Genomic DNA, 27,957 nt, shown 5'->3' on the forward strand with positions numbered 1-27,957 from the left:
GCTGCTAATCAAATATAATTTTATATTGATCAAATGTGTCTTTGTTTGGTTTTCATCTTCTGTTTTGAATGGGAATATAGAATTTATTTTATTTATTTACAATATTTATATACCGCTCCCCATTCAAAATTTCAGAGCGGTGTACAAGGTAAAATAAAATAAAAACAATAAAACACTTTAAGATAGATTTTAAAAGAAGCAAAATTTACAGTGAACCGTGGCTGGTCATTAAGGAAAGGCTTCCTGGAATAATGACGTTTTCAGGAGGCGCCAAAAGGAATACAAAGTTGGTGCGTGCCTGACCTCCAGAGGCAGGAAATTCCATAAGAGGGGCGCTACCATGCTGAAGGCTCTTCCCCTGGTGGACTCCAACTGGAGGATGGGTCTATGTGGAACCACCAAGAGCAGGCCCTCGGTTGACCTCAGTGACAAGGCAGGTTGGTAGGGGAGAAGGCGCTAATCACTTGTTTTTATGAATTCCTAATCACTTGCTTTCATGCTGTATTTATTTCATGAGCCATGATTTCCTGACTCAGTCATGTTTTTTAACTAAAGAAGGAATTCCCATAGTTATACAAACAACTATGGTTATCGCCTAAGGAAAACTGATGTGGTTTAGTGTATATATGTGCATGTGTGTGCATATATGACTTTTAAAAATATCAATACTATGAAAATATATAAAATCCAGCATACGAAATTGACAGCAGAGTACAGTTTACTTTGCTAGTTCATTTTAGCAAAATAAAATTGGTATGTCAGTCTGGAATAGAGCAATGTTCATAACTAGGAGCTACCTAGATGGTGTTGGACATTTTTGGCATTCTTTACTTAGTATGCCCAACCCTGTCATGAGTAAGACAATTCAGAGTAAAAGGCAGTCCCTTGTTAAATTGCCCTGGAGAATACAGACTTGGAAGTATCTCTACAGTTTCTAAATTAGCCTTCTCCAACATGAGCATGCTGGCTGGGAATGATGGGAGTCATTGGCCTAATCTACACCAAGCAGGATATTGCACTATGTAAGCAGTATGTAAAAGGGAGGAGCCATACTACTGCTTTATAGTATATGCTTTACCATATACCGCTTTTATAGTGCAATATCCTGCTTGGTGTAGATTAGGCTTATAATCTAACATATCTGGAGGATACCAGGTTAGGAAAGACTGTTCTAAATTGTGGGATCAAGAACATGATAATCAGGCTTTTGATTTCCTGGAAGTGCTTTGAAGTGACATTTTCAAGTGAAATCTTGTTTGTTTTTTATGCTGATAGAGTATTCTTCAGATACTCAATCTATAGTTCTACAATGTTTACTTAGATGTGGATTCTGTTGAACTCAATGGAACTTGCATTCAAGTAATTTTGTTTAGGGTACATTGTCAGTGCCTATAATAATAATGCCTAGCATTATAGTTTGCTTTATTTTAGGTACAAATACAGCAATTGGGTGCTTTGCTGAGCTGAGATTTGAAAGGAGCCTTCTAGCTCATAGGTTACACACCATTTTCCATGCCAACCACTGTGCAGAATAAAAATACAACCTGTGCAGAAGACAAGTGGAAAGCTTGATCAGATTACAGAAAGGTCAACTGTTGTCTCCTGGGCCAAATCCACCTTCACACACACACACACACACTTTTTTTTCCTCTCCCTTTCCCCTACTTGCTGAATCAGTATAAAACAGAGCGGCAATTGTCACAAAAGGAGTTGATTCCAATTTACTCAGGAAAGGATTCTGGAGCCTTGACTGATCAGTGTTCTGGTAAAGTAATCGCTGGTCCAGTGTCATTGATGAATCCCTAATGGAGGCATGTGTCAAACTTTTACCCTTTCTCTTTTACATATATAATCTAGGAAGGGGATATGCAAACCTGCTTAAGACCATACTTGGGGCCCAAAGCCTTCCATTAAGAGCACTGAATAGGATAGGTTCTTTGTGTTGCTGATATACAGTGCCATCCTAAACATATCTACTCAGAAGCATGTAAGTGGATATAGGATTGCAATCAGTTTTGCAGGATACCTATGTTTCTATACCAAACAATTTCACTGGCCCTTGTTTCTTCTACAACTGACAGTGGAGGGGGGAAAAAAGTAATTAATGTAATTTTGGGTGGCTGACAGTGTTCGAAAGGTGGAACTTGAGGCTCTTTCCTAATTGTGGGGGGGCTGTGGCTCAATGGTAGAGCACATGCTTTTGCATACAGGTGGTCCCAGGTTCAATCCCCAATATCCAGAAAAACTGTCTGAAGTGCTGGAGTGCTGCTGCTGCCAGTGAGTTTTGACAATGCTTGGCTAGATGGACAAATTATCTGACCTCAGTATAAGGCAGCTTCCTATGTTCCTAATTCCAATGTGCTGTCCATCAGAAATCATACAACTAGATCTAATCTTTTCTCAGGTAGGAAAAGGGCTAGTTTATTTGGTGTTTGATTCTCCATACTGTGGATTTTCCAACTTGTTTGTTCGAGTGCAAGGTCACTCACAAACCACCTCCTCCTATGTAGTTCTTCGTGCTCTCTGTGCCTCACACATAGGGGCTCTGTGCCTGTGCGGAGCTTCGAATCGGGAAACTTCTAGAGCTGAGCACATTTTGGCGGGAACCCTCCTCTACCATCCCACTGGGCATGCTCCCGCCCATTCCATCAGGGTTTTTTGGACCACCATTGTGGCTGGACTAGTTTTGGGACTTCTGTCAGATTTTGGCTTTCTAAGCCTACTTCTGAATCCTTTTTATTGTGTTTATTTCTCCCCTTTTTCTTGTTCAAAAACCGCACAAACGTTATATTTCCTTTTAGTGCAATCATAGATCGCGTCAGGCTCAAGGTCGTATGGCTGTTAAGGCCCCCTTCAGAAAATGCGTATGCAGCGGGCCAAAGCTACCACCAACTGATGGGACATTTGCTCTGCGTTGTGTGTTTAGGTGAAGGACACGTAGTTGAGAAGTGCCACCATTGCATGTCCTTTACAAAACAAACTAGTAAAAATCGGGCCAATCGTCTTCAGCCTGTTCTGTGGGAAAAGGCTCTAAAGGTGGCAGACCTAAAAAAGATGGAAGTCAGAAGAGAGTGGCGAGGGTGCTGTTGCACCATGTTCTCCATGGTGCAACATGTCCTCCAATATCATCTGTACGCCGATGATACACAACTATATCTGTCATCTCCGGAACTTTCTCCTGATGTTCACGATCGTATCTCGGCATGTCTTTCAGATATCTCAGCTTGGCTGCTTCATCGTCGTTTGAAACTTAATATGGCAAAGACTGAATTGCTTGTTTTTCCTCCTAAACCTTCTCCTCATCTCTCATTCTCTCTTACTGTCAATGATGTTACGCTTACTCCGGTCAAGGAAGCTCGTAGCCTTGGCTTTATATTTGACTCCTCGCTCTCCTTTATTCCTCATATTGAGGCAGTAGCTAAATCTTGTCATTTTTTCCTGTATAATATTGCCAGGATTCGATCATTTTTGTCTGTCTCTTCTGCCAAGACGCTTGTTCATGCGCTGGTTATTTCACGGTTGGACTACTGCAACCTTCTTCTCTCTGGCCTTCCTTCTTCTCACATCAGTCCGTTGGTTTCTGTTCACCACTCTGCCGCAAAGATCATCTTCTTGGCTCGCCGCTCTGACCATGTTACTCCGCTTCTGAAATCTCTTCATTGGCTTCCAATTCACTTCAGAATCCAATATAAACTTCTCCTGTTAACCTTCAAAGCTTTTCACGGTCTAGCTCCTTCCTATCTCTCCTCTCTCATCTCACACTATTGCCCCGCTCGTGCTCTTCGCTCCTCTGATGCCATGTTTCTCGCCTGCCCAAGGGCCTCTACTTCCCTTGCTCGGCTTCGTCCATTTTCTTCTTCTGCCCCTTACGCCTGGAACGCTCTTCCAGAACATTTGAGAACTACAAGTTCAATCGCAGCTTTTAAAGCTCAACTAAAAACTTTTCTTTTTCCTAAAGCTTTTAAAACTTGATGTTGTGCGGACTTTATACTGTTAGTTTTACCCTACCCTGTGCCTGCTTACCCTACCCTGTGCCTGTTGGCATTCTCTTCCCCTCCTTATTGTTTTACTATGATTTTATTAGATTGTAACCCTATGCGGCAGGGCCTTGCTATTTACTGTTTTACTCTGTACAGCACCATGTACATTGATGGTGCTATATAAATAAATAAATAATAATAATTCTGCTTGTTCATTCCTGGCCGATGTCTGGTTGGCCACTGTGTGAACAGAGTACTGGACTAGACGGATCCTTGGTCTGATCCAGCATGGCACTTCCTATGTTCTTAAGCTTCAGGGCATCTCCCACGCAATCAGCTGTAGCTCTAAACACCGGCTCTGCTAATTCACCCACTCCATCCGCTCATTTTCTTTGGCGACTGCCAAAAAGCTCGAACCCCAAAAGCAGGGGATCCTCAACAGAAAAAGAGGAAGGATTCCCGCAAGCGGCGGATATCTCCGTCACGGCTGCAATCTGTTTTGCCTTCCCCAACCTGGTGCCGTTCAGATATTCTGTACCACACCTCCCATTATCTCCAGCATAGCGAGAATGATGGGAGTTGTAGTACAAATCACCTGGAGGGCACGAAATTAGGGAAGACTGGATTAGAGTCAGGAAAATTAATGGCAACCCCAGCCCTATTAACATTAAGCACGAGCGGGCCACTTGTACGTCAAAACACCTGGGCAGCCCCAATTCTCATCCGCCATGGCCAGCATAGCCAAATGCTGAGGGCAGCTGTAGGCCAAGATACCCGACTAAAAGGTTTAGGGGAACTTTCACCTTTCTCATAGGTAGGGAGAGAATTCAAAGCTTGAGCGAGAGATCCCTCCCAAACTACTAGCTTTTCCTGAGGGACAAGATCTGCGGCTGCGGACGACGCCACGCTGGGAAAGGGGAGGGAGGAAGAGTACGCGGAGCAAACCTCCTCACAGTGACGTCAGCGAGTTCTGGCTGGAACACAGAGTAAATATTTAAAAAGAGAGCGAGAGAGAGCGCCCGAGGGCGGAGGCACGGAGTCGTCAGAACGTCATGGGCGGAGCTAGAGCGGGCGCCTGCGCGCTCGCGCCTCAGCACCGAGTGGCTTGGAGGCGGCGCTGAGATGAGTCGGCCGTCGCCGTTACCGAGCTGAGCGCGCCGAAGCTGCGTGAGTGCCCCCCCTCCCCCTCCCCTCGATTCATTCGTAACTCGAATAAGGGGTGGGTGGCGTCGTGGCGCCTTCCTTTTCCCGCGGCGGCGCCTGTGCCTGTCCCCCGTGTCTTTGGGTGCTTTCTCGACGCGCTTCTTCTCCCTGTCCCGAGCGGATTGATGCCGCCCACGGCTCAGCGGCTGGATGGAGTTGGCGGGAGGGCTTTATGTGTCGGAGCCTTTCCACGCTGGGCGCTTTGAGTTTTTCTCCCCTTCGCAATATCCAGTTTTTCCTAAAGCTCCAGACACCTGTTCGCCTCTACCTTTCAGCTTCTTCCTCACCCTACTCCAACATTCTCCGATCAGGTGCCCTCCAGAGGGGTTTGGACTACAACTCCCAGCATCCGCTAACTGGCGGAAACTCGGAGTTACAGTCCAAACCCTCTGGTGGGCACCCAGTTGGGGAAGGCTGAGTGCACACTTGAGCGCTTTCTTGCTTTCCCCCCCACCTCCTTCCTTTCTCTAATTCCTTTCCTTCCTTCCCACTACTGTTGTCAACAACCTGTTACAGCGATGAGTGGGGAGCATTTGCCTAGTTATGTGTTCTTTTAGGATTTCAGGTGTTGTCGTTCTCACTGCTGGGCTACTCTTCTGTCCTTTGCTTGGAATGCTTTCTGGAGTAAATAACACCTGCTTAGAGTAAGTGATCACTTCCTGTATGGTTGAGGGTGAAACGCCAATTCTAATTACCTTCTTGTGCTGCCAAGTTTTATGTTTTTTTCCTAAGACTTAGATAAGACAGTAAGATTCCAAGGGTTGAAGTGGGTACCCTGGTATGTATTAGGAAATGTATTAGGAGTTAATACATTTCATTGTTTTATCCCAGCCTTTCCCAATGTGGTGCCCTCCAGATGTTTTGGGTGAAAATTTCTAGTATTCCTGACCATTGCTCATGTTGGCTTGGTCTGACAGGAGTTGAAGTTCAAAATATCTGAAGAGCATCAGATTGTGGGGAGGCTGTTTTGTTCTGTAGGCCAGAGGAGGCAACCTGGTGCCTTCCAGTTGTTTTGGGCTACAATTTCTCTAAGCTCCACCCTATATGGCCGTTGATCAAGGATTATGGAGTCATAGTCAAATACATCTGCGTATCTGTATCAAGTACAGATTGCGTATCCCTGCTATACATAGTATAGGTAGGGGAAAGGGAGATGTGATAGGGCTATTCAAAATTATGCATGGTGTGGAGAATGTGGATAGGGAGACATTTTTCTCCCCCGCTCATAATACGAGAACCAATCCCATGAAACTGATTGGTGGGAGATTCAAGACAGATAAAATGAAGTACTACTTCACACAGCGCATAGTTAAACTATGGAATTCACTACCACAAGATGTAGTGATGGCCACCAATTTGGATGGCTTTAAAAGGGGGTTGGATAAATTCCTGGAGGCAAAGGCTATCAATGGCTACTAGTCCTGATGGCTATCTGCTACCTCCAGTAGAAAAGGCAATAAGCATGTATATACCAGTTGCTGGGGAACATGGGCAGGAAGGAGCAACATGTCCTGCTTGTGGGTTTCTGGTGAACAGCTGTTTGGCCACTGTGTGAACAGAGGGCTGGACTAGATGGACCCTTGGTCTGATCCAGCATGGCTCTTCTTACATTCTTATGGAGTCTCCAAGAAGAGCAGAGGCAGCACACCAGAATTTTCAGTTTGCACATCTCACCTCTTGCAGGTAAAGGAAATTGGCCAAGGACAGTGCCCCACTCCAAAGGCTCTCAAAATCCTGCAGCAGGTACTACACCATACTTAAAATAAATACCGATAAAACTACTTCTTCAGTATATATGTATGTATTGAAGACGTATAAGCACGCAATTCTCTTACATTCTTTAATATAGGAGTGAGGAACTTGTGACCCTCCAGATGTTGTTGGACTGCAATTCCCATCACCCCTAAGCAATATAGCCAATAATAAAGGATAATGGAAGTTGCAGTTCAACAACTTCTAGAGGGCCACACATTGCCCATCCTTGCTTTAATATAGTTAACTTTTCTGGAATGTAATTCAGATATTACCTATGTGCAGTGGTAGCCATTGAAAAACAGAATTGTGTGGAAGTCAATTGCATGATGCTGCTTCCCATCTGGATGTGGCTTTAACTATGCTAGTAAAATCAGAAGTGGATTAATAATTTCATTGTATCCATGTAGGAATTTGTTTGTGCAGATGCCTTCCAATTGGAAGGTCACTGTACAATTCAGTGATGGTATTTTGGGTAGGTACCATGCATTAAACATACCTTGAGTAGGTCTTATGCTATTTGTGAAAGTGGGCCACCTTCACAAACAGCAAGGCCTACAATAGACATTACATTTACCAAAGAGATTGAGAAACAATGGCTAAAGCCCTTCTGTCTTTACTCATAAGTGCTACTGAGTTCCCTCATTTGGGGAAATGTCACAATCCATCAGGCTTTGACAAATCCATTCACCAAGATAATTTTGGGAATAGGCTTACCATGTCCTAAGAAATGAATGCCATGATATTGAAGCTTCTTAAGTTTTACTATTAGTAAAAAAATAAAAATAAAATAAAAAAAGCTCAACAGAGCCATTGTTAAACACACGTTCAGTGTGTTTTAGAAGTTCCATCTTTCTGTGGTTATCCACAGGAGTGCAGTCTTAGACTCAAAGATATGTAGTTGGGAATAGTTGTAAATTAGGTAGTGTGTTGTAATTGAAAGATAGCTGATTTCTCCCATCTACTTGTGAACAGAGGCATATGTTATATATAAATGTGTTAGTCACTATGTTAAATATTTAATAGGTTAACAAAATAGAAAAATTGAAATCTGGCTTCCACCTTGTTTAGCTGCTCTGATACGAATTAAAGTGCTTTTATATAAAATTATATATATATATATTTGGAAGTAAAACTTTTGGGGCTTATGGAAGCATTAAAAATTCTGACAGTCAATATAAATGAGGTTTTGTATCTTTCCAAATGGTTGAATCAGATTGTTTGTCATGGAGGGTGTTGAAGCAAGAAACAAATCCTCATTTTGAGGACCCTAAATGAAGGAGCTTACATGCCAAAATTTTGTTTTCATCATGAATTTGATTAAAAATGAAGAAAAGGCAAAATAGATTTTCTAATGACATTACACTTATATAACAAATTAACTAATTTTTGATATGAACAAGAATTGTTGGTATAGTATATCGTAGCACAGAAAACAGGTTTATTCATTGAACCTCAAAAGAGTTTTTGATTTCTAGAGTTGTAGCTCTACTAGTCCATTGCAGCAAAAACAGTTTTGTGGCACCTTAAGACAAATACTTCTATTATGGCATAAACTTTCCAGGAGAACAGTCTACTTTAGTTTTTCCCAACCTGGTATCCTCCAGATTTGTTACACTTCAACTCCCATGACCCCCCTGGCCAGCATGGCTGGGGATGATGGGATCTATAGTCCAACACATGTGGAAGGTGCCAGGTTGGGAAAGGCTGGTCTGTTCACCAGATGCATGGAATGTTATCCTGAGCTGCATGGTTTGGTAGGAGCTGGGAGGATGAGGTCAGAAGGAAGCAAACTTCAGAAAGTACAGACACTGACCTAGTTCACATGACACGACAGTCTGTAGGTTAAATAACCCACGGGCTGTCGTGCACATGCAGGAGATAGCGGATGCGCTTCCTGCAGTGCACCCACCACTTCTGCTTTTCCTTAGCAACTGATGATCGCCTCCATTGTAAGTTGTTTATTGCGTTGCCCGAACCTGGAGTGCTGGGTTGTTTAGGGCCTAAACAACCCAATGGTTAACCCATGGTTTGTGACAATTACATTAACAGTGGTCATTCCCCAAACAGTTGCTGATAACATAGACATCCTGGCATTGTGATCCACTCAGAGAGCTTCAACTGTGAGGCAATATAGAAATATAATAAATGAAATGAAATTGTGTAAGCTAATTAACACATGTAGTATGACTTTAAATCAAATGTTTAACTCTGTACAGGACCAGAGGATGTTTTGATCATCTTAATAATTTGCTTTAGTAATTAACTTGGAGACTGAAGTTAGCTTACCGCCAATAGGGCAAAAGCATTTCAGTGTTAGAGTGCATGCATACCTAACTCATTATTAATTTACTCCTCTACTCTATATCATAGAGAATCATTCTTCAGTGGTTCGGTCTTTCAAAAGTGGTTTAAAGGCAGAGTTTCCCCTAATTCGCCTTCCCTTTACTTTTGGTAATGGTCTCCCTGGAGCTTGCTTTGTTTTCAGTGGCTAAACTACACAACTGCATTCCACAACCACATATCCTAGGTTTAGATTTCTGATAAGCTAAAATGCTTGACTTTTTTCAAAACAGGGGTCCTGTTAGAGGTTGATAAGTGTAAATCTTTAACAAATTGACTTGTTGGTGCTTCGCCCCACATTACTGTACAGGATGGACAAAGCTGGATGACTCGTTGTTTTTGTGTGAAGTTAAAATATTGTTTAAAGCCCTGCCATTTTAACAAAAGAAAGATGCAACATCTGCTTACTTGCAGTCAGACAGTATTAGAAAAGGTGCACAAATAGAGATCAAATTGTTCAGTCTGAATAAAGCCAAATTGATGTAGTGCTCTTCTGGGACTTAAGATGAAACTTCCCCAATAACACTTGAGGGAACTGGCTTAAGAACAAATGAATTATTGTTGGATGTTTGTACCTTACTATACATACATTAATTTTTGTGAACTGCCCAGAGAGCTCCGGCTATTGGGCGGTATAGAAATGTAATAAATAAATAAATAAATAGAAGCTGAAGCGGTTGTATCTTTGCCGCAATAAAAGGCATCAGTGACTCTACTGGTAATGTTAAAACAATGTATCAAAAATAGGGAGCTATGGTGGTTGCCTAGAGAAAATCTCACATGGTCAGTAAGGGTGTATTTCTAAAAAAATCCATTGGGGTTGGGAGAGACATTTTGTCTCTAAATGGAAATAAAACCTGAACTAAAGTAGTGCCTCTCAGCTTCTTGCATTCACAAACAACAATGGCAGCTAAGTGTTCTGCTTCTACAGGTCCAGCAACACCTTCAGGGCCACGCTGCCCACTCCAGCCATAAATGATCCAAAGCTTTAAAATGTCAGAAGTGTAACCATGTTATGGTGAATTATAATGTGCGAAAGCAAAGCGCTATTAAGCCAGCTGGCACACACCCCATGGGCAGAAAACAAGGAAGGTTTTCCTTCCCTCCCCACCCCTCTGTGTTTTATTTTCTGGAGTAAAAGAATGAGCAAAGTAATATGCATATGGGAGGAGATGGGAAGAAATAGGCGATGTTTCTTTCTAACTCTAATCTTGGCATATACGATTTCACTTTGGAAATCTATAGTTAGATGGCTGAATCCTCTTTGTTTCTTCTGAAATTACAGTTGCCAATCTTTTGTAATATTGTTTTGGAAAAGGTTCATTTATTGGCAGAACACACATCTTTTTTTAAAAAAATGTTTTGAAGTAGTTGGTTTGAATAAAAAAAGATAACTAAAGGTGTGATGAAGTTTCATCATAGCTATAGAAGTATCCTTTATGGGCCTCTGAATTATGATTTGAAGGCTGAGCTTCTGTCAATCTCAAGTAGTCTTGGAAACTCTTATGAGGTTAATAAGCTTATTTTTGGTTTACAACTTACATTTTTAAAAAAACTTATTTCAACAGGTTTTACGTAGACGTTTGGGATAGGTAAGAACAGTTCCCATACCTGAGACACCTGTTTGCCATTATGAACTGATGACTAATCAAGTTTTAAATTACAAGTTTAGCAAGATGATGAGAACCATTAAGCAAGTAATGGCAAGTCATAAAGTAGATTTAGGTATAGCAGAGTACTGTTTTTGGAGTAAAAGCATGAGCAAGGGGAGAGAGAGAACCTAATTATGCTCTGAAAATTAATGGGCAAACAGAAAAGAAAGTAGTTGATACTTAATAGCATTGTGATAATACTAAAAAAGAAATTTATGAAGGGAAGAGAGTATGAAATAAGTGTTTTTATATTAAAGCAATTCCTTCATAAGACACACATACTTAACAAACCAATACATTTTTAACAGCTAGAGGCTTGTCAGTAGTTTCAGTGTGCTTGTTATATTCACTGAGTGTGTTTAGCTGGTCTTTGTCTCATAACTTTGTATAATCTGTGAAGAAGATTTTTCTAACTCATCTTGAAAACCCATTGTGGAGAGGCATGAGAAAACAGTGCTTGCCCCTTTGCAAATCTTCCCTCTCTTTGACCCAATAACTGGAGTCTCCATTCCAGAGCATCCTCTCTGACATGTAGCTCACACAGCTTACCGCCGTAAGATGAGAAGTCCTCTTGATGAGTTCTGCCTGTTGGGATGCCATGCTTTCCATGGTCACACCTAATTGGTGTGTTCTTTTCCCTCTGTCAACCCCATTCCCCTAATTCTACAAGGGATAAAAGTTGGGGCATATGTCTTTTGAAATTTGTCACCGCTTAGTCACTCACCTTTTGTCATCTTGAACATCTTTGATGATCCGTATTATCAGTGGGTAGAAGCTTCAGACTGACTACCCCACCCTGCACTAGTTGCAGCCAGTTGTGCCGATGTAGATAGAGCTTCTACTAATAATGTAAGTTCTGTAGCTACCAATATTTTCTGTAACTAGTTTTAACATGTCTTTAGAACATGGAATCACGTGAATCAGGTGCATCAAATGAACACTTGGTAGTTCAGAATGATAACATGAATCTTTGTGTCAAAGGTCTTTTAACTTTTGTTTTAAAAGGATGATCCAAGCAGAAAGGTTATACAGAACTGTCGATTGTGGCCATTTGCTGAGTTGCATTATCTCATGTTATCTGTAAACAAGCAGAAAAGGGAAGAGCAGTATGCAAAGTTGTCATTGAACTAGATGCACTGCTGAAATCCTAATGATGACCTTCCATTTGTTTTTTAAGTGTAATTCCATATGAAATCCCTCTTCTGTGGGTAATTTAATTTATTTAGAACATAACACACAGCCCTGGAACACTTAAGGATGCTTGGAGCTTATTTGAAGTCATACCAGAACAATTATTTTTGGTGAATGGATCACTAAAATACTATCAATAAAATATATTTGGTTCAATAAACATGAATTCTTCCAGGCTTGGATGAGCTTCAGGCACCCAGCACTTTTGAACAGACCTAAAGAGAGAACTTGAAAGAATAGATCTTTCTTTTTGAATAAAATTCAGTCTGGCTTAAGAAATGCCCATTTGGTTCAGCAACTACAGTGTGCCTTCCCCTTCCAATGGCTTATCTGCCACCCTTCTATTGGTAACATTTATATAATACAGTTTTGGCATGTGCAAAACTTGTTCTGAACTTTATTTTCATGTTCAAAACTATTGCTTAATGATAAGTTACAGGAAATGCTTTTAGTGGTTCACAATGAATATACCAGTATAAGACATCAGGTCAAATGTGGCAGTCATTCTTCCGTAAAGCAGTTGTCATGGATTAGGAACAAGCTTCCCCTGAGTCTGTTGAGAAGCCTCATTGTAGAACCCAGGCTTTTCAGCCTTTCAGATTTGGGGTGAGGGTGGGGACATGCAAAAGCTGGAAAACTACTCGAAGATTGACAGTCAGGGGGAGTGCTGTGTGCCATCTGGGGAACCCTGGAGAGTCACATTTAGACACTGAGGCTGAGGTTCCTCACCCCCCCATCCTGGAAAAGGATGTGGGGAAGTGTGGGTGGGTGTACTCATGCATGCAGGCCCTTGCCACACACCCAACACCAGCTGTGACCCTCTGGGCTGTATTGGTCTCCCACCCCTGCCCTAGAGGGTCAAACAGTTTGAGGAACATGTTAAAACCATAGTGTGTAATAGATGCATCATTCCTTTTTGGCAACTGTTCTCTGTAGATGTTTTCTATAGATATTGTCATCTTGGAACGTCTTGTCTTGGAGAGATATGGCTCTGTGGCAGAATGTAACTGTTCTGTAGTAATAAGATTATTGCCTATTGTGTGTTAAATTAAAATACAGCATAAGACTAAAACATAGTGTAAGACCCAGAATGGCTTTAAAATAAACTCATTCTTCCCCTTCCAGTATTCTTTTAAAAAATATTAAGCATTTTTTTTCTTCTAATATTTCCATTATTTTACTACCCTATATATTTTACAGGTTTGCTTTATAGCCTAGCAGTATTTGTATCTTGCAGTTGCAGCATGTCTTCTTTTCCCCTTCTCCAGCTTATGTTGACCATGAGTCTTGTCATGATAAGTGAGAATGTGAAGCTGGCCCGTGAATATGCCTTGCTGGGGAATTATGATTCTGCAATGGTCTACTACCAAGGAGTACTTGACCAAATGAACAAATACCTCTCTTCTGTCAAAGATGCTTATCTTCAGCAGAAATGGCAACAGGTGAGCTGCCCTCTTCCTATGGATGTTCTTACTTTCAATTATTCCAGGGGGCCAAGAACTAAATATTTTTGTTAGTTATCACTTGTCTTTTAACAAAACTATTTCATTTAATGTTCATATTACTTAAGTGTCCTACAGGTTCCCTTTTAGATTATTGAAGGAAGATTAAAGTACTTGACATGTAATAAAGAAAAGCTGCTACTCATTGTTGGAGAGTGGATTAATGTTAGCATTTTTATTGCCTATTACAGTAATGCTAAAATAGTCATACACAAAACACATGTGCCCTAACTTGCAGCCCCACTTTAATTCTTTTGCCACCAATTAACTAAAACTTTAGTTGATTAATCTAAAGCTTACTGTTCCATTGATCCATCTTAGTTCACTTGTAAATATCTGAGCTGTTCCTGGACTGTGCCACTTCAGACTATAGATGTGGAATTGCATTTCTGAATGCTCTTCTTTGATTTGTTTTTTAAGAACACACAACTCTGCACACAGAAAACATAAGCTTGATGTCAGGTCATATGGTTGTTCCATGTGTATGGGTCATTAGGAATTTTCTGCAGGAATTGTCAGAGGCATTCCTCCTACTTTGTTAGGGCCTGCATTTTCCTCAGTCCTAGGAATCATCGTCCAAAGGCCCGTGATGCAGCAACCTTGCTGAAGTTAAGCAGGTTCTGGTCAGTGTGTGGATGAAAAACCACCTGGAAACCCTCTAGATGTGCCTCTGGAGGAAAGGTGGGATATAAACATCATAATAATTCACTATTAGGTTTCAGGTTGTGTAGGATATTCCTGCACTACCTCAAGGCACCTTCCAAAGTCTGGTAAACACAAAAGTGAGGTCTTCTGCCATACGTAATCACTCCTGCTATGAACTTTTGATTTATGAGATCTGTTTTGGAATAACTACATTAAAGGAGATCTAGTACATGGATGATCTTTAAGAGGTAACAGGAGAAGATAAGCTGTGGCTTCCACATGTTTTTGGACTACAGTGTCCATCATCCCTGGCCATACTCGCTGGGATTGCTAGGAGTTGAAGTCCACCAATATCTGGAGAGCCAGAGTTTGCCCATCTCTGCTGCTACAACAAAGAAGTAATACAGCTCCTTTCAAACACACTTTCAAATTAATTAATTCAGTTTCTGAACAGTGAAGATTTTGTTTTTCTGGGATAAGCTCTTGCCATAAAATTTGCTTGTAAGTCCCATTGTTTAAAGGTCAAGAGTACAACAGTGCATTTGTTCTCCACTGGAAAATAAAATAAAAATTGTAAACTTCTTCAACTTCCTATAGAGTGATTTGGAGTCAATCACTAGCACATATAAAGGAGCCCCAGAACGTTTCTTTAGGTGCATATAGTCGAATAGATTCACATCTCAAGTTGACAAGTTTCTACAAGTTAACAGTCTGTTTGTTTGTATTTTATGTTTTCAATCAGGTTAGACAGGAGATAAGTGTAGAAGCTAAGCATGTGAAGGATATCATGAAAACACTAGAAAGCTTTAAATTAGACAGCACTCCTTTGAAAGCTGCACAACAAGAATTACCAGCTCATGATGGAGAAGTCTGGTCACTGCCCGTACCTGCTGAACGTAGGTAAGAGACACTGAGGGTAAAGTAGATCAGGGGAGCCCAAACATTATTTTAAAGGAAAGCATCAGTTAAATACTATCTGTGAGGACAGTGTATTGGTTCCAGTTCCGAAACCAGAAAAGAAGCACTGTGCTGTTGCCCATGAATACAACTTGGCCAGCTGACATCCCACACATGAAAGCCGCAACTCAGTGGTGTGTCTTCAATTGTAAATAATTGGCAGGGTCCTTCTGTTGGAAACACATTAATGTGTAAGATCAAATTTATAGGATCTTGGCGCATATGTGCAGATATCTAGAATCTTTGGGGTGGGGGAATTCCCCAAGGGATCTAGTCCCCATAATGCAGACCATTCAGATACTCATGGGTCCCAAGGAAAAGACTGTCCACTTGGCCATATTTGAGAAGCTTCTGTGTTTTGGATTTAATTATGAACATCTTAGTGAATTCAGTTTTCTTTTCTGTTTTCTAACTAACCAGATCTTCACCAGGACCCAGGAAACGTCAGTCTGCTCAGTGCAGTGATTGCAAGGGCCAAAATAACCGACCAAGTGCAGCAGCTAGAGTTCCTCACCGTCCCTCCTCCAGAAACACTAATGATAAAGGCAAAGTAGTCCGTGGCCGGGAAAAGAAGGATCCACAAAATAAGGGAAAAGAGGAAAAAGTAAGTTTCACGAATGTGAACCCAACCTTTCACATTCTTGGAGGTATCCCTTTCATCACCATTTGGGTCTCTCAATATTGAAGCCTGCACTAATCAGTATTCTCAACAGACAAGAAGTGTAACGTTTAGGGGAAGGTTCATTGAGAGTGAGAGAGAAACATAATGAACTATGTAATGCTATACATGTGCACTCAGAAATAAGTTCCATACCCAGGTAGGCAAGCCAGTATAGATTCTAGCCTTAATAGACCTAAAACTGTTGTGTCTTTGCAAGGTGCCCTATGTTTAGCCGGTGTGTGTGTGTGTGTGTATATGTATAAAGTGTGTTCTTCTCTCTCTCAAAACTTATTGCCTGCAGTCCATTACTTTTTCCCATAGAGAGTACAAACTTTAGATCAGAACTTTTGTGGTCCTATCATGGAGTCCATTTTTTGGTAACACTGGAATGTGACTAAAAGATGAAATCCAAGAATTTGCTTTTATGATAGCAAAGTTGATCATGCTGGACAGAATTTACTGTGGAAAGGAGACAAATACATGTTGAATTGCAGTATTATTCACACTCTGTCACGCTAGTAGGCATGGTGTGACCCACATTGACTAGGTTCATGCAATAAAACTACCGTAAGCCATGGTGGGTTGTCATGTCATCTGAATGCCAACCGCTTCCTGCAGGGTGACAACCCATGGCTTGTTCTTGGTTTTTTTTTTAACCTATGATGGATTGGCATGTCTGAACCAGGGACAGACAGCCCATTGTAGGTTGCAGGATATGATGAGTGAGCCACCCAGCAAGAGCTGCAAAAAACCCTTCTGCTCTTCCTGAGTGATCTTGTCCATGCTGCAGTGACAGCCCCTGCACCAATGCCCAAATGGCACTTTGGAAGGGATGCCACTCGCTCACCAACCCCTTTTAAAAATAAATAAAAATTGGACCCCGACATTTGTGCAAATGGGGCCATTTTTTAAAAAAAAAATTCTAAGAATTGGTTCAAATGACCTATTTATTTATTTATTTATTTTCTGTTTTTTCAAAGTTGCAAAAGTGCATGCGTATGGCTGTCAAGTTATATATAACCTTGTCTTGTCTATTGGCTTGTATGTTTCATCTGTCAAAGGAACTGTGATACAAAACATACAAGGTAATTGACCAGAAGGCTCCATATAGTCTAGTTTGACAGTCAACATATCGGGAGAGAAAGGGGATCAGATTGGCCCCTTAGCAAAATTATTCTCAAGTTTTGAAGTGTGGAACTGACCCTTCTCTGAGTCTCCAGCAAGTGGTTTTAACAGTGATCCAGGGTCCACCCCACTATACATGGCATCCCTGTTACTGCAAAAGGGATCAGCTCTCTGGATTCATTTGTTTGAGAACGGTCTTCAGCTAAGAGATTTTTCAAGGGCCTGTGCTGAGGGAGTATGTAACTGCATTATACAATGGTATAAATATGCAGACGTCCACACTGTCAGTTTTTATGAGTCCAATTTGACAGTAGACGGGCTAGTGACCTGGCACTCTTAAGGTGTCTGTAGGTTGGACTTAATGCAAGCTGCCTTATTTGCAGGTGGTTGAAGAAAAATCTTCTGCTTAACTTTAATTATTGCAAACCTTTTTGCAAACATGCTAGTTTTCTATTATGTTCTGGCAAAAGAACATCATGGATTTTAGTACTTCTGTACAATGCCATATTTCTATCTTGAATAAGTTATTTCTGGAGTTTGCATCCTCCTACGTTTATGACCCCTCCTCCGCTGCTGGTCATCATAAGCTTGGCCTCTGACTCGTTTATGTTTCAGTAAGATGTATAAACTATGCCCATGTCTGCCTGTAGGATTCCCACTTTTATTGAAATTATACAGGCATTAAATTGGGTGTATTGATATTAAGCGTGGGCAACATTAAAATAACATGTGTTTAATATGCACATTTTGTTTGTAATGCAGAATAAGTCCTCACCTGACATTCCAGAACCTGAGCCAAAGAGATTTGATAGTACTGGGTACGATAAAGACTTAGTAGAAGCTTTGGAAAGAGACATAATTTCCCAAAATCCCAATGTTCGATGGTAAGTGTAAGCCCTTTCTATCTTTTTTTTAACTTGGGAAGTCTGTGTATAAGCTTGAGAGGCTTTTAGGAGGAACATCTAACACTTCAGTAAAAAGTCTTACAACAGATTACATGTCTTGCATCAAGAAAGTTTTTTCAGTGAACATATGGTATGATCAAAAGGTTGCAACTCATGGAATCCAGTGTAGCAGGCCTCGTTCAGTGAGATATCTTGTCTGCTGGGATGTGGCAACCTCTGCAGCATTCAGCTGAGTCAAGAAAAGGGCTTTTATAGGGAGGGAACAGCAACAGAGTGAGCTATTTATCTAACCTGCAGCTAGGGACAGTAACATAATGGTACATTGCTGATCAAAAGGGGCATAGAGCAGAGCAGCCTTGCAAATGTCCACAACAATTAACTATCCACAAAACTTAGATTTGCCTTCCTATCTGCCGGCTCACACTTAGCTATGTTTCTCATTTTTGAGATATTAATGGCCTGAAAGGGGAAAAAAAAAGTAAGACTACTCTTGCCTGGAAGAGTTCCTCATTTACCATACACATCCAGTAGAGTGGCTACTTACAGGATATCTTCCTTATTTGCCATGAATAGAATGCTATATTAGTCAACAATAATTAGGGGTGGTAATTATCTAAGTAAGGCCTTTTGGCTTTTTATACCTAAGGTAAGTATATGGCTTTTTGCTAACGTTTTCTTGGAAATTTGGTCCCTGTGGAAGCAGTGTAACTGTAAAGTGAGGCCAAGGCATACTCTATGCACTGTTGCAGCAGGACTTGAAATTCATACTCTGGAAAATATGATGAATTTGCCATAATAGAGTTCTCAAGAATATTGCATGAACCAGTTTTCATTGGGGAAGAATAAGCATATGCTTTTTAAAGCTAAAGGCTTGTGTGGTCTACTTTTGGGGTCATTCATGGCCTAAAAGGAAGAAAAAAAGAACACTGTTCTGATTTACAGAAGCTTCCTTGCCAAGTGTTCCTTTTTATTTATTTATTTATAGTATGTTTATACCGCTTGTTATATTAAAATCCCTAAGTGATTCACATTAAAATACAACATAACAATATAAAACCAGATAAAAACAATAATTTTTTTAAAAAAATTAAAAATATAATGTAACGATAAAACAGGATAGTAACAGAGCTTCCCACAGGTAGGGATGTATGAGAATTACATTCTTGTTTGCAACTTCAAACGAGAGTATGTGTCTGTCAAACATGTGCGCATGTTCAATTTGTGCAAATTGCCCCTGTAGACTGAATCAGCATTGCTTTAGTTTATGGAGGATATTTAGGAAATTTGCACAAATTGAGCAGGAAATTTGCACAAGTTTCATATTCGATCACTTATTGGTTTGCTCCATTTTCCCATTAGCGGAGACCAAGCAGCCATCGCAAATGCCAAAGGGAATCAGTCATGAAATGTCCAGTGAGCAATGTTCAGAGAATCCTGGCGATCTTGAACATTGCTTGTTCACCCATGCATACTCACAGGTCAGATGTAAAGTGGTCTGTTTTCAAGAGGCATTTAGAATTTGCCACTGGTCTGGTTCAGACAACATGCTAAACCATGCTGCTTAACCACAGAATGGTTAAGGGAATGCACCTTAATGCATGCCATTAACCATTTTGTGGTTAAGCAGCATGGTTTAGCATGTTGTCTGAACCAGGCCACTGTTTCTGCTGCTCAAACCACACATGGGAGAGTATAGCAAAGAATGCTATACTTTAAGAGGTATACTTATTGTATACTTTATATACAATAAGAGGGCTTGCCACTACCTACCGATACTCTGTTAGCCACGGAATGATCAGTAAGGCCTCCTCAGGAGTCAACTGAACATGGTCAGCTAGGTATCCTGGCCCAGAGTCATTTAAGGCTTTGGATGTCAACAGCAAAACCTTGAATGTAGTTTGATATCTAATAATCATCTGTGTTATTTGCCACACATAACCAGCTGGACAGTTACTGTTCTTTTCAGAAGATGTACTTCTTTAGCCTTAAATGCTGAAGTACTTGATTCTTGCTAAATACTGTGAGTAAGCCCTATTTAATGAAGTGGGACATACTTCTGAGTAAATATGGACAGGGTTGGCTGAGATGTTCCAAAAAACACGGACTGATATGTATCTGGTTAGTGGGTAAAGATGTAAGAATGTGCCCAATCATCTATTGTGAGAAATGTGGGTTATTGAGCAAAAAATAGCCCCCTGTGGCATTTCTTCCTGGTGGCTTAGCATGACGTGAACTTGCCCATTGAAAATGACACTTGAACGGCATTGGTTCTGGCAAGTTATAATCTGTTAATTTCTTTGTCTTTTCTTCCTAATTAGGGATGATATAGCTGACTTGGTGGATGCTAAAAAGTTACTCAAAGAAGCAGTAGTTTTACCCATGTGGATGCCAGAATTCTTTAAGGGGATTAGAAGGCCCTGGAAGGTAAGGTCACATCAATTACCTTAATGAAAGTGTGGCTTTCATAATGTCTTAAATGAGTACATTCTTTATGACAGGCGGATGAATTTGTGTTAACCTGAAACCTCAAGACCAAAAGTTTTCACTTGTTGACTATTTGCTATGCCTGAAACAAGATGGGTGGTTGTTCATGAGGCTGCTGCCTGTAGTATTTTGCAAAAATTTCCAGTTTTGTGAATGTGATAAGTTGGCAAGGAGACCTTTTTTTTATAATAGCCTTTATCTCTTTATTTCTATGATTTTATTTTAGCAACAGGCAGCAATAAAATCAGCCAGATATTGGGTTTAATTCATCTTAGAGCTCTGGATAATTAAGCAAGACTTGTGAAGTAAGAGGTGTCTCTTGACCTATTTTGGCACATCACATAGTCACCCTCTCTTCACTCTTGCCTACCCCTCCCTTCCCCTTCTCCCTCCCAGGTGCCACCCCACTTCCCTTCTACCCACCTTCCTTGTGGCAGCACTAGTGCCTCCTCCTCCTCTTCTCTTTCCCTTCTCCATCCAGCCTGGCCACCACTGCCACCATTTCCTACTTTTCCTTGTCTCCTCTTTGCTTTCCCTTCTCCCCATCTCCCTTGGCCGCCATCCTCCTCCACTCTTCCAGCTTTCTCCCAGCGGCCACCGCCTGAATGCCTTGCTTACCAAGAAGGGTCTTCCTAGCAATCTCCACAATACCTCACTGTGAGGAAGGACCCCTTCCAGTGAGGCCTTTGGGCTGCTGCTGCCAGGGAGGCTCTGGAGAGCCTCGCTGGCTGCATTTCTGCCAAGGAGTTTCCCACAGCAGGAAAGCAGCTGGTGGGGCTTCCCAGAGAGCCTCCCCTCCCCCCATACCGAGCGCTAAGAGGTTCTCAGAGTTAGGTGTGGGGCATGGGGCACTCCAGAGAGCTGTGCTGGCCATTCTCCAGCAGGAGAGCACCCAGCACAGCTCTCCAGAGCCACAAGCAGGCCAATGCCTCGTTTTGAGGACCCCTCAGAGCAAGGCATTGGCCTGCCTCTCCATGTGTGGTCTTCCCGGCAGCAAGAGGGGCGCATGCAGCTCTGGCTCCTGGGCTGGCCAAGAGGACCCAGAGTGCTGCCATCACAGGTGCCGCCACCTTAAGGGGGTCTTTTGCTACTCTCGGAATTGGATGCCAAGGCTGCTCACCCTACCCACCCACCTCAAAGAAACCCCTGGAGGTTCTGATTGTGTGCTGTCCTAGCATTAAGAATAGGGATAGGATTTTCTTAACTGTAGTATTGGAAAAAAATTCTTGCAGAAAATGTTCTAAACACTTCTTAATCTGTGGTATCAAATAGATTCTAGAGAAGTTTTAAATAGGTGGCTTTCTAGGTGCTTCTTTCTGGATCTTTTTTTTTTTAATAGGGTGTGCTTATGGTTGGTCCTCCTGGCACTGGAAAAACGCTCCTTGCAAAAGCTGTAGCTACTGAATGCAAGACAACCTTTTTCAACATATCCTCATCAACACTCACTTCAAAATACAGGGGAGAATCTGAAAAACTTGTTCGTCTATTATTTGAAATGGTGATGTAACAGTTCTTTTAGATTTTTTTTTAGAGGAATTATAGCTTTATAACTCTGGTACTGTAAAAGTATACCCTAGAACTTGGGAATTTATATATTATTGTATGTTGGCCCTAGGGAAGGATATATAGAAACTTGCTGCCAGCACAGGATGTATAATTTCATTGTATAATAAGTGATAAGAAATTTCCTTTTCCATGTACTCATATTTGAGTAGGGCTTAATATGCAGGCATTTGGGGGTTTACGAAGCCCTGCCACACTCCTTAAATTGGCATTTCAGCATCTGACAAACATGTTAAATTTATCATGCTTTTTATTTTTTTAAAAAAATTAGTTAAAGCTGCTACTTTTATTGACGGAAATGCAGCCTTGTGACCCTGATCTGATGCCATGATTTAGGTGTCCCACACCACTTTCTTGCCAAATCTTCCCCTCTGTTAAGGTGTTATTTACTGTGAACGACACCATTTAGAGGCAAGTAGTAACCAAGAGAGGGGATTTTGAGTGGAAAATAGGTGCAGTGCCCCCTGTCTGTTGACTGTAAATAATGGTCTATTGACTATCAAGGTTGATTGATTGATTCCCCCAGTTCAGATTAGGAGCATTGGTTATTTGTGAATACTTCTGTGCTGCCATACGATACTTCAAAAACTGGCAGCATTAACCATACTTTTTAAGAAGCATAATTAATGCAGCATGTCATGGGGCCCTCTTAGTTTTCCCTGTTCACTAGCATAACCTAGTGGTTGCCCTGTGAATCACCTGTCCTGAAAGGGGTGGGAGCTTGAATATGCAATTGCTGGTTTAAATAAAGCCTAGGAGGGAGCCCTGGTCCAAGACTGGGTTGGGGGAGAGTCAGTTCTTAGGTGCCAAAAAACTTTCAGACACCCAGGTGTCACATTTTCCACCTGTGACTAAATGTAGTTGCAGAATTCAGATTCTTGAGGGTTAAGTGGATAGAATTCACAATAAATAAAATATGCCACAGGGATATCATTCCCCTACTGTACAAGAGATCAGTCTAGCATCAGGTAGCAAGATTGTCAAGTGGCTCCAGGACCAGTCTACTGTACTGTTGCAATTCGGATGTGTATGCATGCCCAGTTTTGGGGGTAGGGGTGGGTGGGTTGGTTGCCATATTGTTTCAGGAGGATTTGGCTAAGTGTGAGCAAGCCTATATCTGAAGTTTTCCCTACATTACACCAAAGTGGACAGGACTCCTGCTGGTATAGCTTTGTGCATTTTAACACAGTACCAGTCTCTTTTGCTGCAATATGTTCTTCCCCTTTCTCAGTTCGGCATGATTGCAAAATTGGGCTTCACGTGTTCTTCCTCACTCCCACTAAAGCCTTCTAGCAGCCTTCCCTAACCTGGTGCTCTCCAGTTGCGCCAAACTACAACTTCCAGCATCTCCCAGCCAGTATGGTTGGCTTAACTCTTTAACTGAATGAATTGCATGGTCAGTACTTTGAGTAAACCAAAACCACACTTACTACATGCAAGTAGACTTTCAGCTTCAAATAGAATCAGGTGCTTGAAGCAGGATCTTCTATAATCAAGAACTCCCTAACTAATTAGTCTAGAAGTGCTTTAATTTTTTTTAATGAAGCCCCCCAAAAGCTGTTTTTCTTCCTCCCCAAAATTGTATATAAAAATTCTGCCAATTATGGAACCTGCTTTAGGACATTGCATAGTGTTTGGCAGAGAAAGTTAACATCACCCCTGAAAGGAGAATCTATTTGCTACACGTAACACCTTTTTGGAGATGATTTTCAGTGAGGAGGGTTAACTTTCCCAATGCTGTGGTCCCAATCCAGCTTGCCTCCCATTCCTGGTAGCTTTTTTGGTTTTAAAAAAAGCCACATAAAGTTCTAAGCATGCTGTTTAAAAAACATGCTGTTTGGGCCACAATGGTTTCTTTATACCTTTTGCGCCAAACATAGCATTGAACTATTTGAGCACCCTATTTGAATAATTATACCTACTGGCTTATTTTGGTTAAATGTGAACTCGGAAATTATGTACTGTTGATGATGACTGCTGAACAGTGGTAGTGTGTGGTCTCTCTGAGAGCCAGTTGCTGCAGATCAGAAATTTGCTGTTTTTCTTTAATTTATGCTACCCTGCAGTCTTGAAAGGTGGCTGAGAAATGCATAAAATAATAATTAAAATAGGCCAGGGCTGTTTAAATAGATTGAGAAATTGCATATGTTTTATGGATTTTCAAAGTTAAATGACATTTTTAATGAAGTGTATTCTTCAGTATAGTACATTTACTTCCAGCGAATTAAACTTGACTTAAAACTGATGGTGTTTTACCATCTCATATTTCCAGGCTCGATTCTATGCACCAACAACAATATTTATAGATGAGATAGACTCTATCTGTAGTCGCCGAGGAACGTCGGAGGAGCATGAAGCGAGTCGAAGGGTGAAGTCAGAATTACTTGTTCAGATGGATGGTAAATGAACTTAGTTGGAAAAGTAGGAACTTCCATGTCACATTATAGCAGCAGTTCTGTGTTAATAGCTTTGTTTCGAACACTAAAGTATCTAAATTCCACATGTATGTGTTGCATTTGTACCTTGCCATTGTTCCAGCTCAGTGACAATTTAGCCCCATAAAGTTAGATTAGACAGAGATGGAGTCACCCAAAGCCACCTATGTAGCTCTGATTCCTGTACCTGGGTCCCCTTTATGGAGATGTGGCCTATTTCTATGCTTCGATCTGCAAGACGTAGAATATGCATTTTCATTGAATCAAAATTGAGATTGGTAAAGCAAAGTGGAACTCATAAACCGAAGGCTATATAAGCAAAGGTAAAGAGGCAAGGAACGAAGTCTTTCACTGACCCCTTCACTTTCAAATTTTACTAAAATTAGAACTTTATACAGTTTTCATGTGTGCAAGTTTTAATTTTTAAAAAAAATAATACCGCAGTTGTTAGGACTTTGTTAACTGGAAGCCCTACTCTGTGTCCACTAACTGTGCATAAATCAGTCTATATCTGCTTGATGTCATTTTCATTTGTATTCAATCATAAGTCTATTCCATTCAGTTTCTGCATCATTCTTTGTTTTTAAAAACCACCCAAAAATGCACCTTTATTTTCACATGCTGCTTCCCCTAACGTATGCATTTTTGTACATATCTTTCCCTAATAACACACATCTTTGTATGCAGTTTTTGAGCTGAGAACTGCATCACAAAATCCACAGAAGTGCGGAATCCAAAGAACAGCTGAGTTTCAATCTCTTCCATATACTAGTCTACGTAGTAAGAATTAGGTTGGTTTGTGGACTAAACAAAATTCTGCAGCATCCCTAGGATACGCATCCAGGTTTCATATCCCCTGTCTAAAGCAGTAGCACAGAACCTCAGGCTTGGGGACCAAATCCTGCTCTCCAGATGGCCAGCCCATTTCCCTCATTCTAAAAGGTTGAAATGCCCAGTTGCTGGCAGAGCGTTTCAGCTATGAAAATGTGTCAGGGAAGTGCTGAAAGAAGGCAACTCAATCAACAAGACATGAAACTTGAGGCATTTTATCCAGCAAAGATGTGGCCGTCCACATGTCTCAGAGCACTTGAAATGTTACACGGTTCTACACTTAGAATGCTTAGATTTGATGTTTTGTTTGCAGCAGTTTTTTGTCCATTTACCAATGCAGTGATGGAAGCTGGGTATACAAAGTTAGACATTTGAAAGATTTCAGATTCCGTGCACATGCTTGTGTAAACAGTCAAATATGCTCCCGTAAACAAGCAGTGCCTGAATTACTGTGGCCTTGGAATCACTGAGCCATTTGCTAAAGTTTGCAGATCAGTGGGTAGGCTTCTCACAAGTGTTCCCTTCTTTGCAAAGCTGTCTTAATATTTCAGTTCCTGCTTTTAAAACAGTAATTAAATGTAGCAGCAGGGGTAGCAGCCTCAACAACGAGGGACACTTTATTAAATGTGTTGCCATGAATGTGGGTGATTAAATTTCACATTAATTTTAATGGCTTGGGGTTGCTTCCAGAATTGTGGACCTGAACATGTAACTTTGTTCTTCCCTTAATTTCATTTTACCTTCTGATTTAGGTGTTGGGGGTGCTTCTGAAAATGATGATCCTTCCAAAATGGTTATGGTATTGGCTGCTACTAATTTTCCATGGGATATTGATGAAGCCTTACGACGTCGGTTGGAGAAGAGAATTTATATTCCTTTACCATCAGGTATAAAGTCTTCATTTCAGGAAAACCCAATGTTTTTGTGCATCCTGAATTTTGAATAACTACCATTTATGGAGGACAGGGATGGGGGGCTGTGGGGGGAGGAATTCTTCCAAGTGGAATCTGGGCAAAATATACTCCCAGTTAATGGAATTGTCAAGATGTCCTATAGGGCTTTTATGCAAAGCCTTAAACTGCAGGTAAATGTTGGCATGTACATTGATTCCAGGATAGCAAAAAAAAGAAGGAAAAAACCAAGTCCATGTTTAGGAGCCTCTTTTTAAAGCCTCAGTATTTTAATTAAAATCATTAATTACAGTATGTGATTCAAACCATTTATATTTTGTAGAAGTCTTCAGATTACGTGGTGTGTGTGTGTTACATTTTGGATGTTTTGTTGTTTAGCTAAAGGCAGAGAAGAACTTCTAAGAATAAACCTACGAGAGTTGGAGCTTGCTGACGATGTTGACCTTGCCACTATAGCAAAGAATATGGAAGGTTATTCTGGGGCTGACATCACTAATGTGTGCAGGTATGTTATAGCTGCAACACTTTTAACATGGTTTTTTTTATTAAAACCCCAGTTCTTAAGCATATGTATTTGGAAATTTCACATAACTAGGACTTTTCACAATCCAAACTCTGTTAATGTAGAGGCATTAAAGTTGCTATACCACTGGTGTTTGCAAATGGCTTATACTAGTACTCCTGCCACTTTATTTTATAATTACATAGTGAAACAACTTCCCATTCAGGCAGCCTTCATTCTGGCCCCTATTTACTTTCCTGTATGTATGTATAGGAAAGAAGGCAGATTGGCTGTACCCTGGCTGGTTTTTTTCTGTCCCACTCAGTACCTCATTTTCTATCTCCTAGCCCTTCTCAACTACACACATTGTATCTTCACAGTAGGAGAACTGAGGGCAGCGGGGAGTCCAGATCAGCCCCATAGGCGATATGGAATGTATTCGGTGCAGCTTCTGCTACACCCACACTGCCTCCCGTCTCCCTGTAACCTTCTGGATTTTGCTCAAAGCACTAGCAGATTTCAAACTCCTAAATTTCAGTGTTCCCTCCCTGAAGTCAGTTTAGACATTTTACTGATAGTGCTAGATATATAAAAAAAACATAAATCTATAACAGTTCCTCTGGAAACAAAGAAGCAGACATGATTAGAGAAAAGGGAGAATGAAGAAAGTAAGTCTCTGCAAGCTGGAATTATGTGTTGAGCTTCGGTTTCAAAATATTTTTAGATTACTGCACTAGACTTATTTGGCATATTGAACTAGATTTTAGCTCTTCTGCATATGATATCTTCAAATAATGTTTCCAATTGTGTACTGAAAGTTAAAAACAATAACTTCCCTAACTGGTCCCATTGTTCTTTTTAAAAAACCCAACGCTCATCTAGACTGTTATTAAACAGTAATTTAATGCCAGTTGTTTGGCATTGTGTATTTTATTAAAGCCATGCTTGCATATCAACAGGGATGCCTCACTGATGGCTATGAGAAGGCGAATTGAAGGCTTGACTCCAGAAGAAATCAGAAATCTTTCCAGAGATGAAATGCACATGCCAACAACAATGGAAGATTTTGAAATGGCTTTAAAGAAGGTTTCAAAGTCGGTCTCTGCTTCGGACATTGAGAAATATGAGAAATGGATATTCGAATTCGGATCATGCTAAGCCTTCCTAGCTTGAGAAATCTGCCTTAAGTCTTCAAACAATTCCAGAAGTAATTAAAAAGTAGTGCTCCAAGGCACTGAGTACTATTTTTTTTTAACTTTTGTAATCACACATAACAGCAGTACACATAATAATAAAGTTAGTTTTTTAAACTGCA

At 40.9% G+C, this 27,957-nt stretch overlaps 1 protein-coding gene across 3 annotated transcripts; it reads left to right on the forward strand.

The window, feature by feature from the left end:
• The first annotated feature begins 5,077 nt into the window (after positions 1-5,077).
• KATNA1 (katanin catalytic subunit A1) lies at positions 5,078-27,957 on the forward strand. Of its 3 annotated transcripts, XM_063124546.1 has the most exons (12): positions 5,085-5,147; positions 5,741-5,827; positions 13,390-13,563; positions 15,011-15,168; positions 15,646-15,829; positions 17,774-17,895; positions 20,235-20,340; positions 21,740-21,898; positions 24,236-24,362; positions 25,982-26,116; positions 26,519-26,645; positions 27,602-27,957. In XM_063124546.1, exons 3-12 carry the CDS (start codon positions 13,393-13,395, stop codon positions 27,798-27,800), a joined length of 1,488 nt encoding a protein of 495 aa, XP_062980616.1. In that variant the 5' UTR covers positions 5,085-5,147; positions 5,741-5,827; positions 13,390-13,392; the 3' UTR covers positions 27,801-27,957. The 3 variants fall into 3 exon arrangements, with proteins under 3 accessions (XP_062980613.1, XP_062980616.1, XP_062980614.1); XM_063124543.1 differs by lacking the exon at positions 5,741-5,827 and having other exon boundaries at positions 5,078-5,147; XM_063124544.1 differs by lacking the exons at positions 5,085-5,147; positions 5,741-5,827 and adding an exon at positions 6,867-6,926.

This window comes from Elgaria multicarinata, chromosome 4 (assembly GCF_023053635.1).
Source record: "Elgaria multicarinata webbii isolate HBS135686 ecotype San Diego chromosome 4, rElgMul1.1.pri, whole genome shotgun sequence".
Classification (NCBI taxonomy): Eukaryota; Metazoa; Chordata; class Lepidosauria; order Squamata; family Anguidae; genus Elgaria; species Elgaria multicarinata.